General features: G+C 37.5%; 1 protein-coding gene across 2 annotated transcripts in view; it reads left to right on the top strand.

Moving 5' to 3' along the window:
• Positions 1–12764, top strand: part of LOC106868944 (myosin-2 essential light chain) — a 29856-nt gene extending 17092 nt beyond the window's left edge. For both annotated transcript variants that reach the window (XM_052970503.1, XM_014914418.2), the window contains exons 4-6: positions 9974–10138; positions 10887–10964; positions 12317–12764. In XM_052970503.1, the coding sequence (XP_052826463.1) occupies positions 9974–10138; positions 10887–10964; positions 12317–12345 (272 nt within the window). In that variant the 3' untranslated portion in view covers positions 12346–12764. The remainder of the gene's footprint in view (positions 1–9973; positions 10139–10886; positions 10965–12316) is intronic.
• Positions 12765–13717: the final 953 nt, after the last annotated feature.

Genomic DNA, 13717 nt, shown 5'->3' with positions numbered 1-13717 from the left:
TATATATATATATATATATATATATATATATATATATATATATATATATATGTATATATATGTATATACACACACACATAACTATAACCAGGTCTTGTATATGTAGCTATAACTGGCCTTGTATATGTTTGCATGGACACTTTAAACCATTATAGCACAGGGACATGTTGCATGGTCATGCTAGTTTTTTTTTTATATTATGTAATTTTTTTTTTATTGAATGTTTTCCATGTTTTGCTATGCCAGCTACAATGTACTTTTTGCATGTAGCTTGTATTGTGTTTGCTTTTATTGTGGAAGTAAGCTCAAAAACAAAACAGAAAAAGGCTCAGAAATGTTTACTGAAACTTTATGAATAGCTGTTGATAAAAATAATAAATTGTCATGTGCATGGTCAACAGCTGAAATCAAAAATAGTCTTGTATATGTTCTTGATATGTTTTGGCTGATGCAAACCTGAACAAGCTTAGCATATTCACATTTGAATCTACTGGAATGTCATAGGAATGAATGCGTATGTCATTGTTGCGTTAATTAAAGCATACAGAACTCAACTCTATTACAACATTTGTTGCTGTTGGCACTCCGTCGCTTACGACGTCGAGGGTTCCAGTTGATCTGATCAACGGAACAGCCTGCTTGTGAAATTAATGTGCAAGTGGCTGAGTACTCCACAGACACGTGTACCCTTAACGTAGTTCTCGGGGACATTCAGCGTGACATGGTGTGACAAGGCTGGCCCTTTGAATTACAGGTACAACAGAAATAGGAAGTATGAGTGAGAGAAAGTTGTGGTGGAAGAGTACAGCAGGGTTCGCCACCATCCCCTGCCGGAGCCTCGTGGAGCTTTAGGTGTTTTCGATCAATAAACACTCACAACGCCCGGTCTGGGAATCGAAACCGCGATCCTATGACCGCGAGTCCGTTGCTCTAACCACTGAGCCATTGCGCCTCCACTTACAGCATTTAAATACAAAGAAATAGGAAAGAAGAGAGATAAGAAAGGAAAGGGGGAAAAAAGTGTGTGTGTGTGGGGTAAAGCAGCAGGAGATGGAGGGGGTGGAGGCAATGGGCCACATATCCCAGAACAAATTATGTGCTCAGCTGTGCCCTGTGGTACAACTCCTGTTATTCATTATATTCACCACCTCACCCAATCCTCATCTCTCACTCTCTCATTCACTCATGCACTCCTGGTTCTTCTGCACTCCGCTACATTTACTTCTACTCACCTGATAGGTTGAGGGTCCACACACAAATCTTCATCACCGCTATTTTTCTCTCTTCCCTGCTCTACCCTCATCATTCTTCATCTTTTTTTCTAAAATGTTTGAAACCATCCATGTGGGCCCTACTCTAGCTCTTTCTCTTGTAACCCCTCATCTAGCAAAAAATGTTTAAGGTCTTACAAGCTCTCGGGGTTTGAAGTCTTACAAGCTTCACAGTGATCTCACCTGTGCTGGTGGTATGAAAAGTACCCAGTAGAGACTGTAAAGTGGTTGGTGTTAGAAGAATACCAAACTGTGGCAATCATGCCTGAATAGACAGTTGAGTACAATGCAGGTCTTGGACGTGTTGGATTCTGTCAATCCATCCGACACATGCAAGTGTGGAACAAGGAAGTTAAATGATAGTTGGATTCTGTCAATCCATCCGACCCATGCAAGTGTGGAACAAGGAAGTTAAATGATAGTTAGATTCTGTATTAACTTGTTTAAGTGTATTAACTTGTTCAAGTGTTAGTAAACCATAGAAACCAAGCATTAGTTGAAACTCTCAGGCATTGCCATACTCATTCCGGCTTGGCTAATTAGGAAGAGAGTTTGAGAAAGTCAAGTGGCTATATAGTAATTTGTGTTTCTTTTTCTTTTTGTTGCTTTTAAAGAATTATTTTGTTGCATATTATTCCCATAGTGTGTGGCTTGTAAAGTGCTCTGCCCAGTGCTAAATTTAGGTTATAGGAACAATTGCATATGAAAGTCAACCAAATGTTTTTTTAAAATTCAAGTTGCATTGTTTTAATATAATGTCTGTAACAATAAGTCCATTCTGTGAAATAATTTAAATGAGAATTTATTTTTGTCTTATGCTTTTTGTAGGAAGATAGTTTGTCAGAAATGGTGAATGAGAGCTTTTATTAATATCTCTACAATTTTGTACATGGTGTAATAATTGCAGAGAAAAATTATGACATTTCTCTTTTTGTCTGTTGATGTTTTCTTTCATCCTATTTTTCCTAATGGTGATAAATGCTTTTTTATTATTATTATTATTATTATTATTATTATTATTATTATTATTTATCTTGAAGATCTACCATTAAATTATCATGCATTCAAAAGCTACCTATCATTAAATAGTTGTTTACTATTAACCCTTTGTGATACCAACCAACCTGAAACCACCCTTGGTTCTAGGATATAGACATTTGGTTTTAAAGTGATTTGAAATTAAAAAAAAGATGTCATGTTAATTTATGCTTCAAGCGCCAGATTAATAATGACAGATGGAAACTGAAAGAAACCTCTCATCTATGTGTGTGTTTCTATTTCCTTGTCTAGATGTTCTGCTTTAGTTATGCTAATCATACAGATGGTGTTGTTTGCTTCAAGTCTTCTGTAGAAACCTGTACAATCATAAAGAAAAAAATATTTTGCTTGGAAACAAGTGAGGGTTTGAAGATAAGAAGGGCGCCTGGCCTTAAAAAGGTTTGTCTCAAGAAATTCTGTGTGATCCATGCAAACATGGAAAATTGGACATTAAAACGATATGAGCATGGCCATTGCCAGTACCGTCTGACTGGCCCTCGTGCCGGTGGTATGTAGAAGCACCCACTACACTGTTAGAGTGGTTGGCGTTAGGAAGGGCATCCAGCTGTAGAAACTCTGCCAGATCAGATTGGAGCCTAGTGCAACCATCCAGTTCACCAGTCCTCAGTCAAATCGTCAAACCCATGCTAGCATGGAAAGCGGACGTTAAATGATGATGATGATACACACACACACATATATATATATATAAATTTAATGTACAATATATGGATTTATGTAATCCAGTGGTAATCACAAGAAACCTCCTCTAGTGGACCTGGCTACAAACCAAATAGTAAACTACTATGTAGGAGTGTAATGTAGAGTCCTATGTAGTTGAAATCCCATAAATCCAATCAATAAAAATTATTTCATGAGGCGTATATAGAATATAAAGAAAGTCAGGTGCTATGAGATTCTTTTATTCTTTTGTATGTTTCATATTTCTTTATTGCTCACAAGGGGCTAAACATAGAGGGGACAAACAAGGACAGACAAAGGGATTAAGTTGATTGCATCAACCCCTAGTGCGCAACTGGTACTTAATTTATCGACCCTGAAAGGATGAAAGGCAAAGTCGACCTCAGCAAAATTTGAACTCAGAATGTAGCAGCAGACGAAATACCGCTAAGCATTTAACCTGGCGTGCTAACGTTTCTGCCAGCTCGCCGCCTTTTGTATGTTTCAGCCATGAGGCTGTGGCCATGCTGGGGCACCGCCAGTAGAATATATTTATTTCACCAATTGATATCAATAGGATGTTGGCCATTTTGCAGCCAACATCATGCAAAAATAATTTATTTACTATATAATAAATTGTTTTACACGTCAACACTAGTATATGTGCTATAAATTGCATAGTACTATTGTACATTTTACAAACCAATGCAGATATAGATGCTAGCTCTTCTGATCAACAGAATGTCATGGTTAATTAAATATTTCAACTTCAGTATACACTAAAATCAATTTGAAATTTATAATGTATGGAAGATCATACACACACACACACACACACACACACACACACACACACGTTTATGAATATTTGGCAAAAAAAAAAATGACCTCCCCCAAAATATAACTATATATATAACAAATTAAAAGGGTGGTCTATTAGTAATTAGAACCAAAAGGCAAAATTAATAGAGGTCACAAAAGTGACAGAGTACTGACTAGTACCACTTTTGCTAAAAATAAGAGTTAAAACAACCCCAAAGCTTCAAAAGCACTGTCTTAATGACTGACAAAGGGAAGTAAGTCATGAATCGCAATTTTGGATTTTGATGTAGACCATTTTAATCCTCATCAGTGACTCTTAACTCTTGCAGTTAAACTCAACTACCTCTGTCAGTCTTATAAGAAAACTGTCGAAAACATAGTAACCATACATTCTAAAGATGAGATTAAATAGTGTAGTATAATAAGTTTAGTTTTTAATTCTGTAATCCACTATTTGTTTTGTCAACATTGACACAATTATAAAGTCAAAAGAGTTGAGAAAGACTTTTTCCTTAACATTGGATTTAATTTTTCTATGGTATGGTTATTTATGACGTTGAAAACATCGTTAATAACCAACTCCAATCCCAACCCCGTTTTTTAATTGAATCTGTTTTCAGTGACCCCCTATGTTACCCCTTATTATTAAATTGTAATGCAATTTCAATTCCTGGCAGCTATTCAATGTGTTTTATGAACATGCTCTATGACAATTTAGTTATCACAATGGCGAAGGCTAGACTACTACTTATGATTGATGGGCGTTTTGAGTTGTCTCCCTTACATACTCACCCCAAGAATGCTGATCATTAGTTTTTCATCAGTGCATTTAAACTTACTGTGGTGGTTATCTATGTTATTGAAAATGTTGCAAATTATCAAACCCACCTCTTTTAATTATTGTATTATGTTGTGTTAACCTTTTTAAAAAGGACGAAGAATTTAGTAAAATAACTTTGTTATTATTAAGCTGGTGTTTGGAACATAAATAATCATGAAATTTTGATGGAAGGTTTTAATTTGGATCCTTTTGTTACCAGAAGTTTGTATTATAGAAGCAGAGTCAGTCTTCGACAAGTTGGTATCAAAAGGTTTGACTCTTATTACATTCAAATCTGCAGTTATATTTCAGTATCTGAAACCAAGTCATTTAAGTAACTAACATCTTTGTAGAGATTTAAAAAACATTAGAATTTGTGGTCCTCTGTCTATGAAAGAAAATCATTGAGACTAATCCATCTATTTCTTATACGGATGAATAATATAGGTTATACCAGTAAGGGAAATTTGGATGGGAGCTATTGTATTTCTTTTTCTCTCTGCATGGCAGTGTGGATAAACAGCTTACTTTCAAATCATATTGCTTCTGGTTCAGTTCCACTGTGTGACACTTTGGGCAAGTATCTTTTATTATAGATCCAGGCTGACCAAAGTCTTATGAGTGGATCTGGTCTGTGAACTCTGAAAGAGGCCCATCATCTATACATGTTTGTGTGCATATATATATATATATGTGTGTTCTCTTGACATCATATAATAGTTGTAAACTAGCATCATTTGTTTCTAATCCTCTGTGAAAAACATGTTTGTCTATGTGGAAATAGTACCTTGGTAATAGATGAGGATTGGTGACAGGAAGGGCATCCAGCCATAGAAAATCTTTCTCAATGAATCCCATTTGAAAAGGGATGTTAAAATGATGATGATAATGAAGGTGGTAGTGGTGATTGTGTGCCTTTGCATTGAAACATTGTGGCAGTGGTGACATGTTTACCATAAACAAAACCTCCACCATTGGTTTGATGTGAAATAGATAAATATATATATATATATATATATATATATATACACACATACATATGAAATCGAACCAAATTCGACGACTGGCACCCATGCCAACCTCTCCTTCATTGGACACGAAACTCTGCTTGCGAAGACCTGTTGGGGCAAGTGAAATCGAAATTGTAATTGAACCATATTCAATGACTGGCACCTGTGTCAGTGGAGCACTAACAGCACTGTCTGAGCATAATCATTGCCAGAGCAGCTGTCTGGCTTCCGTGCCAGTGGCATGTAAATAGCACCATTTGAGCGTGATCATTACCAGCATTGCCTTACTGGCACTTGTGCCGGTGGCTCTTTAGAAAATCATTCGAGCGAGGTCGTTGCCAGTTCCCCTGGACTGGCTCCTGTGCAGGTGGCATGTAAAAAACACCATTTTGAGTGTGACCGTTGCCAGTACCGCGTGACTGGCCCTCATGCCAGTGGCATGTAAAAGCATCCACTACACTCTCGGAGTGGTTGGCGTTAGGAAGGGCATCCAGATGTAGAAACTCTGCCAGATCAGATTAGAGCCTGGTGCAGCCATCCGGTTCACCAGTCCTCAGTCAAATCGTTCAACCCATGCTAGCATGGAAAGTGGATGTTAAACGATGATGATGATGATAAAAAAAGAAACTCGCCTGACTTGCGAGGACTGCCTGACTAGCTCCCGTGCCAGTGGCATGTAAAAAGCACCACCCAAATGTGGCTGATGTCAGTACTCCTTGATGGGCTCCTGTGCTGGTGGCACGTAAAAAGCACAATCTGAATGTGATCGATGCCAGGCCTGCCTGACTGGCTCCTGTACTGGTGGCACGTAAAAAGCACCCATTACTACACTCTTGGAGTTGTTGGCGTTAGGAAGGGCATCCATGTAGAAACATTGCCAGATCAGACTGGAGCCTGGTGCAGCCTACTGCCTCTCTCGAGACCTCAGTCAAGCCATCCAACCTGTGCCAGCATGGAAAACGGACGTTAAACGATGATGATGATGTTGTCATTAAGGCATCTGACCATAGAATAGTGTCTCAACAAATATTGTCCGACATTTACCAGCTTGGAAAAATTGAAAGTTAAAAAATAAAATGAATAAATAATACTGTTATTGGAGCATCACATATATTTTAGTTATGAATATAAGTTTTTTAAAACTCGAGTCTTGAACCTGTTGCTATGCATGTGATAAGTTGGCTGTTACTGATCTCAGAGGGTAGAGAGAAAATATACTGAAGTTGTTAAAACAGGAAAGAAAATAAATTTAGTTTTAAGATAATATGAATCCTTTTGATACCAACCTGCTTGAGGCCGCACTTTGTTTTATAATACACATTTACTGTTTTAATGTAATATGAATTGGAGATTTCCATCAAAATTTTGTCAGTTTATGTTCCAAAACAGCAGATTAAAAATGAAAAACTTATATTAAATTCTTCTCATCCTCCTCCTTCACATCTATTCTTTATGTTGACATGGGTTGGATGCTTTGACATGAGCTGGCTGGCTGAAGAGCTGCCTGGGCTCCATTAGTCTGTTTTGGCATGCTTTCAACATCTGGATGTCCTTCTTAATGTCAACCACTTTACAGAATGTGCTGGGTGCTTTCAACATGGCACCAGCACCCATGAACCTGCAAGACTTGAATCTCTCAGCTGAGAGAGGGATGAGGAGGATATGCCTGTATGTATGGACTGTTGCAATTGGTCTGTTGTCATCTCCTTTGTAAGGCCCAACATCGGAAGATCCTTTTTCATCACTTTGTCCCATGTCTTTCTAGGTCTACACCTTCCACACATTCCCTCAGAGATCAGCACTTTTTGAAGCAGCTGTCCTCATCCATACACATCACATGACCATACTATCATAGTCTTCTGTTTTGCATACTACATCTGATGCCTTGTATACCCATTTTTTCTCTCAGATCACTTACACTCTGTTGTACATGCACACTGACATTACCCATCCAGTGGAGCATGCTGGCTTCATTTCTTCCAAGCCTTTGCTTGTCCTCAGTAGTCACAGCCCATGTTTCACTGCCATGTAACATAGCTGTATGTACACAGGCATCATACAATCTGCCTTTCACTCTGAGGGAGAGGCCCTTTTTTACTAACAAAAGTAGTAGCTCTCTGAACTTTGCCCAGCCTGTTCTTATTCTAGCAGCTACACTTTCAGAACTACCTCCACTGCTTACTTGGTTGCCTAAGTAATGGAAACTATCTACTACTAAGGATCCTGTCAGATATTTGAGGGAGTCTATTATCTATACATTCCTAGTGCTACATACGAAGACTACTTTTTTCTGTTAACCTTCCTGTGATACTGTTGCACCACTTGTGTGCATTGGGTATAATGTATGGCATTTCTACCAACAACTCTTCTACATACCGAGCAAGGCCATCTCATTTTCCTACTTAATAGGATTTTGGTCTTTGTTAAATTAACTCTAAAGCTCTTTGATTCTAGACCTTGCTTCCACACCTGAAATTTCTTCTCTAGCTCTGGTAGTGATTCAGCATAAGAACAAGGTCATTAGTATAGAGGAGTTTCCAGGAGTAGCCTGTCTTAAATTTCTCTGTTATAGCCAGGAGGAGTATGGTAAACAAGAGAGGCTGAGAACCAATTCTTGGTGAATTCCTACCTATACACTAAATTCCTTGTTATACTCATTGCCAATTTTTCATTATTTTCAAAATTAATTGAAATAAAGGTAGTTATTTTCAGCAGAAACATGGTTACAAAAGAGTTAAAATGGCCTAAGTAGAACCTTTCACCAAAATTTCATGTTAATTTATGTTATAAACACTACCTTAATAATGACGATATATTTTGCTGAATTTTTCATCAACATCATCATCATTGTTTAACGTCCGCTTTCCATGCTAGCATGGGTTGGACAATTTGACTGGGGAATGGTGAACCAGATGGCTACACCAGGCTCCAATCTGATTTGGCAGTGTTTCTACAGCTGGATGCCCTTCCTAACGCCAACCACTCCGAGAGTGTAGTGGGTGCTTTTACGTGCCACCGGCACGAAGGCCAGTCAGGAGGTACTGGCATCAGCCACGCTCGAAGTGGTGTATTTTACGTGCCACCTGCACAGGAGCCAGTCCAGCGGGACTGGCAATGAACTCGCTTGAATGTCTTTTCACGGGCCACTGGCATAAGTGCCAGGAAGGCGACGTTGGTAACGATCACGCTCAAATGGTGCTATTTACGTGCCACCGGCACGGAAGCCAGACAGCTGGTGCTCTGGTAACGATCACACTCGGACGGTGCTCTTAGTGATCTACTGGTACAGGTGCCATCATGAAAAATTATTTGAATGTTATCTGATTTAACAGAAATATGGTAACAAAAAAGCTAATTTAACCCTTTAATATTCAAATTCTTCAGTCACATGTGAAGCTTATTTATTCACATTGTTTTGAGTTAATTAGGCATTTTCTCAAAGTTTTAAGAGTTCAATAATATGATTGTTGCATTTTTAGAATGACATTGTAGGGTAGGTCTGAGTGATCAGATCTGGCTGGTTTGAACATAAAACAGATAAATTATTTGGGCTGGATATGGGTCAGTTTAAATACTAAAGGGTTAAGGTATATTTATTTTTATAAATGAAGAAACTTTATTATATGTGACGTTACTAAAGCAAACATTCTTTATATAATTTTAGTAATTTACAATTGCAGCAGAAGACATTAAACATTTAGTAATTATTTTTCAAATCAATCTCATTATTGAAGCCTTCACCAATGTTCACTGCATTCACTTCTTTTGTCATCTCTTTTGTCTGTCAGTCCTGTTTTACACTCTCAAAGACCCACCTAGCTACCTTCAATTTACTATCCCTATTCTCTCATTATCCACCTTCTTGTTCTTTAAATGTATATCCTGACACTTCATCTTCACTATCCTTTCTTCCTATGTTGCTGGGGTAGCTATATATCTCTTCTACAGCAAGATACATGGCACCTGCTTCTCTATCATACTTTAACCTTTCAATACCTCCACTCAGTCAAAGGAGCCTTGAGAGTTACTTGGTGACCTTACTAGTGCTGGTGCCATGAGAAACAGCACTCAGTACACTCTGTAAAATGGTTGGTGTTTGAAAAGGTATTCAGCCACAGAAATGATGCCAAAAATGACATTGGAGCTTAACACAGTCCTCTGGCTTGTTGGATCCTGTAGAACTGTCCAATCTTTGCCAACATAGAATACAGATGTCAAGTGATGATGATGATGATGCCACTGCTGCCGATGATGTAGTAGTAGTATATATGCATGGTGTTTAACATTTGCATGCAGTTAAATATTTCTTTTTTTTTTTGCTTTTTTTACAGTGGAGCGGATCAGTTTTGAAACAGTTCTCCCTATTTTACAAACTATCAATCGGAATAAAGATCCGGTTACTTTTGAAGATTTGGTTGAAGGGTTCAAAGTTTTCGACAAAGATCAAAATGGGTTTGTCAGCAGTGCTGAGATGCGCCATCTTCTATCTGGATTAGGTAAAGATTTCCTTCAATGGTTCTTGATTTGTTTTGTTTATCGCTTTTGAATCTAGAATCACCATTCACATAGAAAAAAAAAAAAAAACCCAACTACATTTTGTTTGGTTATTCTGACTTGTAGAAATAGTTTAAACACTGAGTTACAACTAAGGTAGTAGCTATGACATTGTAGTGCTTCTTAAAATATGTTTTGAATAATCATGAAATGGCTTGAGGAAGTAGCATACCTCATATTCATGCTATAATTTCATTTGGAGCATATTTTGTTTTTTTTATGACCATTCCATATTTTCGTATATCAAAGACTACATTGCCCAGTGTGTTCTTTTTAACCCTTTAGCATTCAAATTACTCTGTGAAATGTTATGCACATTCATTCACATTCTGTTGAATTAATCAAGTATAACCTTGTGGCTTTGAGATTTCTGTGATGCAGTTGTTTATGAATGACATTGTCAGGTAGGTGTGACAGGCCATATCTGGCGAATTTGAAAGATTTGCTTGCTATTTTTAGCAGTTTGAACAACTGCATACAAGCTCCCTCTGTGGTTGAGGAAGAAACAGTTGTAGAGGACATACATTTGGTGTTATGCTAATATTTAATGTCAACTGTAGAATCTCTCTGTTTAAAAAAACACTGAAAACACAAGAGTAACTGGAATAACACATTCAAATTCCATTGTTAAATGATTGATTAGATTCATTCACAAAGAGCGGGAGAATAAAATATGTTCCTTTATTACAGGTGAAAGATTGACTTCTGAAGAAGCTGATCAATTATTGCAAGGTGTTGAAGACTCACATGGCAATGTTAATTATGAAGGTAAGTTCATTGTTCTGTAATTATCATCTTACCAGGAATTATACACTTTTTAAAACAAAAATTTCTGAGATTTATTCATGTGTTGTAATCTTAAGAGTGGGTCTTGTGGAATGGTTAAAGTTTGCAGATCACATCATGTCAACAACACTTTGGCCAGACATAAGTGATCTCAAATTCCACCAAGCAGATGATCATGTGGAAACTGACTATGCTCTTGGAGGATGTTCATGAGAGGAAGCTTGCCAAATACCAAGAGCTGCTAGAGTAGTACAGAAATTGGGGCTGGCAGGATTTTGTGGGGCATTCATTCTGTAAAGCTCTGACTGAACTTGTAGTCACTGGTGCAACAAAGAGGAGGGCCATAAATTCCATCACTGAAGCTGGAGAGAAGGCCACTAGGTGGCTTTGGATAAACAGGGTAGACCATTGGTTTGCTGTTATTGGGATGCAATCTGGGACTTGACCAACCCTGGTTGGGTCAGCTGGGTGTAGGGTTCTGATGGTGAAAACCTGAAACCCCTGAGCTCCCTAAAACATCACTGATGATGCATCTCAAGCATCTCTGTGATGTATCTTGAAATAATTGTTTCTTTTTCTTCAGCCATTTTACCTACAATGGTGTTTGTAGGTGCGATATGTCGCTTGCAATGTATAGCGCATTCATTTTTGGCATATATTAGCTCTTATGATATCTATTAAAAAATTCTGATGTGAATTATAAGATGCTCTCAAGTGTTGCTGGAGATAAGCTGTGATGATAGATTTATATAATATTATTAATCAGTATGGAGGTGCAATGGCCTAGTGGTTAGGGCAGCGGACTCGCAGTCGTAGGATCGCAGTTTCGATTCCCAGACTGGGCGTTGTGAGTGTTTATTGAGCGAAAACACCTGAAAGCTCCACGAGGCTCCGACAGGGGATGGTGGCGAACCCTGCTGTACTCTTTCAACACGACTTTCTCTCACTCTTACTTCCTGTTTCTGTTGTGCCTGTAATTCAAAGGGTCAGCCTTGTCTCACTGTGTCACGCTGAATATCCCCGAGAACTACGTTAAGGGTACACGTGTCTGTGGAGTGCTTAGCCACTTGCACGTTAATTTTACGAGCAGGCTGTTCCGTTGATCGGATCAACTGGAACCCTCGACGTCGTAAGCGACAGAGTGCCACCAATGTAGATTTGACATCCTACAATAATATTTATAATAATATAGGTTTGACATTCTCATAGGTAATTAGTGAATATTTGTGGCTGTTATTTTCTAGATATTTTATTATAAAATACCACACAATAATCATTTAATGTAGTAGTTTGTCTCCAGGTATCTTACAAATTGGTTTTTTTTTCTTTTACAGAACTGATCCGCATGGTTCTTGCAGGTTGATTTACTCTTTCTGTACAGTGTGGAAAGATGCCTTATCTCAGAAGAACTTTTCACAGCTCTGCTGCCATGTAAATCTTTAACCTACAAAATAATATTCATAATTCAATTGACATGGAAGTGTTGAAGCAAGGTGATTGTGACTTATCAGTGTTGATGTGTATTCTTCACAAATTACTTTCATGCTTCCATCATTTTCGGCTAATACTTTTACTAATAGATGATGATCTACCAATTCTTCTCTCCTCATTTATTCTCTCTCACTCTCTTTATGCTTTTTTTTTTAAATTTAGATCTTTTCAACATTTTATATTTCTAGTTGACTTCTTGACATCTGTAGTATATGTATGAAAATGATTATATTCATATAAAATGTCTTTGATAATTTTGAGTTATTAAATAAACATTTATTATACAAACGATTTAAATGTTTCAATTTTTTTTTCCAATCTTTTTTTTTGAGATACTTGTCACCTATAATTATTTCTAAAGAATTTAAAATTTGCTATCAAATGGAGTTTTATTTCTTTTGCTAGTTCTAAATCTTAAGTATAAATATTGGGAGGTGCATGTGGTAAGAAGTTTGCTTCCCAGCCACATGGTTCTATGTTCAATCTCACTGAATGGCAAATGTCTTCTGATATAGCCCTGGGCCGATCAAAGCCTTGTGAGTGAAATTGATAGACAGAAACTGAAAGAAGCCTGTTGTGTATGTGTGGTGCGTGTGTATGTGTTACTTGACAGCATTTAGTTGTGAGTGTCACCATCATGGTGTACTTAATTTCCAATCATCCATGAAAACATATTTGATCATGGGGAAATATTACCTTTCTTGGAAATGGCTGAGAGTTAGCTACATGAAAGTCATCCAGCTGTAGAAAATCTGCCTCAACAAATTCTGTCTGACCCACATGAGCATGGGTATATGGACATGATGATGATTTTAACCAGCTAGCTGGCATGGAATTTCTCTTCGTGTCACAATCACTAATTTCATTTAATTTTCTCTTGGATAATTTCTCATTCTTGGTAAATGTTGGGGAACATAATCAAAACATACACCATCTTTCATATATTGCAACGCATTGATGTCATCCTGTTTAATCCTTTAGTATTTAAGCGGGTTATATCTAGCCTAAATATTCTGCATGCTTTATTTTCACACTAACCACTTCTGGCTTTTCACACTCACCCTGTAATGTTGTAAAAATAGGAGTGGCTGTATAGTAAGAAGCTTGCTTCTCAACTACATGGTCTCAGGTTCAGTCCCACTGTGTGGCACTTTGGGCAAGTGTCTTCTACTATAGCATATGAATGGATTTGGTAGATGGAAACTGAAAGAAGCTCGTATATATATATATATATATATATATAT

Source organism: Octopus bimaculoides, chromosome 9 (genome assembly GCF_001194135.2).
Source record: "Octopus bimaculoides isolate UCB-OBI-ISO-001 chromosome 9, ASM119413v2, whole genome shotgun sequence".
In the NCBI taxonomy this organism is placed as follows: Eukaryota; Metazoa; Mollusca; class Cephalopoda; order Octopoda; family Octopodidae; genus Octopus; species Octopus bimaculoides.
The sequence above is the reverse complement of the archived record's forward strand: the minus strand, read 5'-3'. Positions and strand labels throughout refer to the sequence as shown.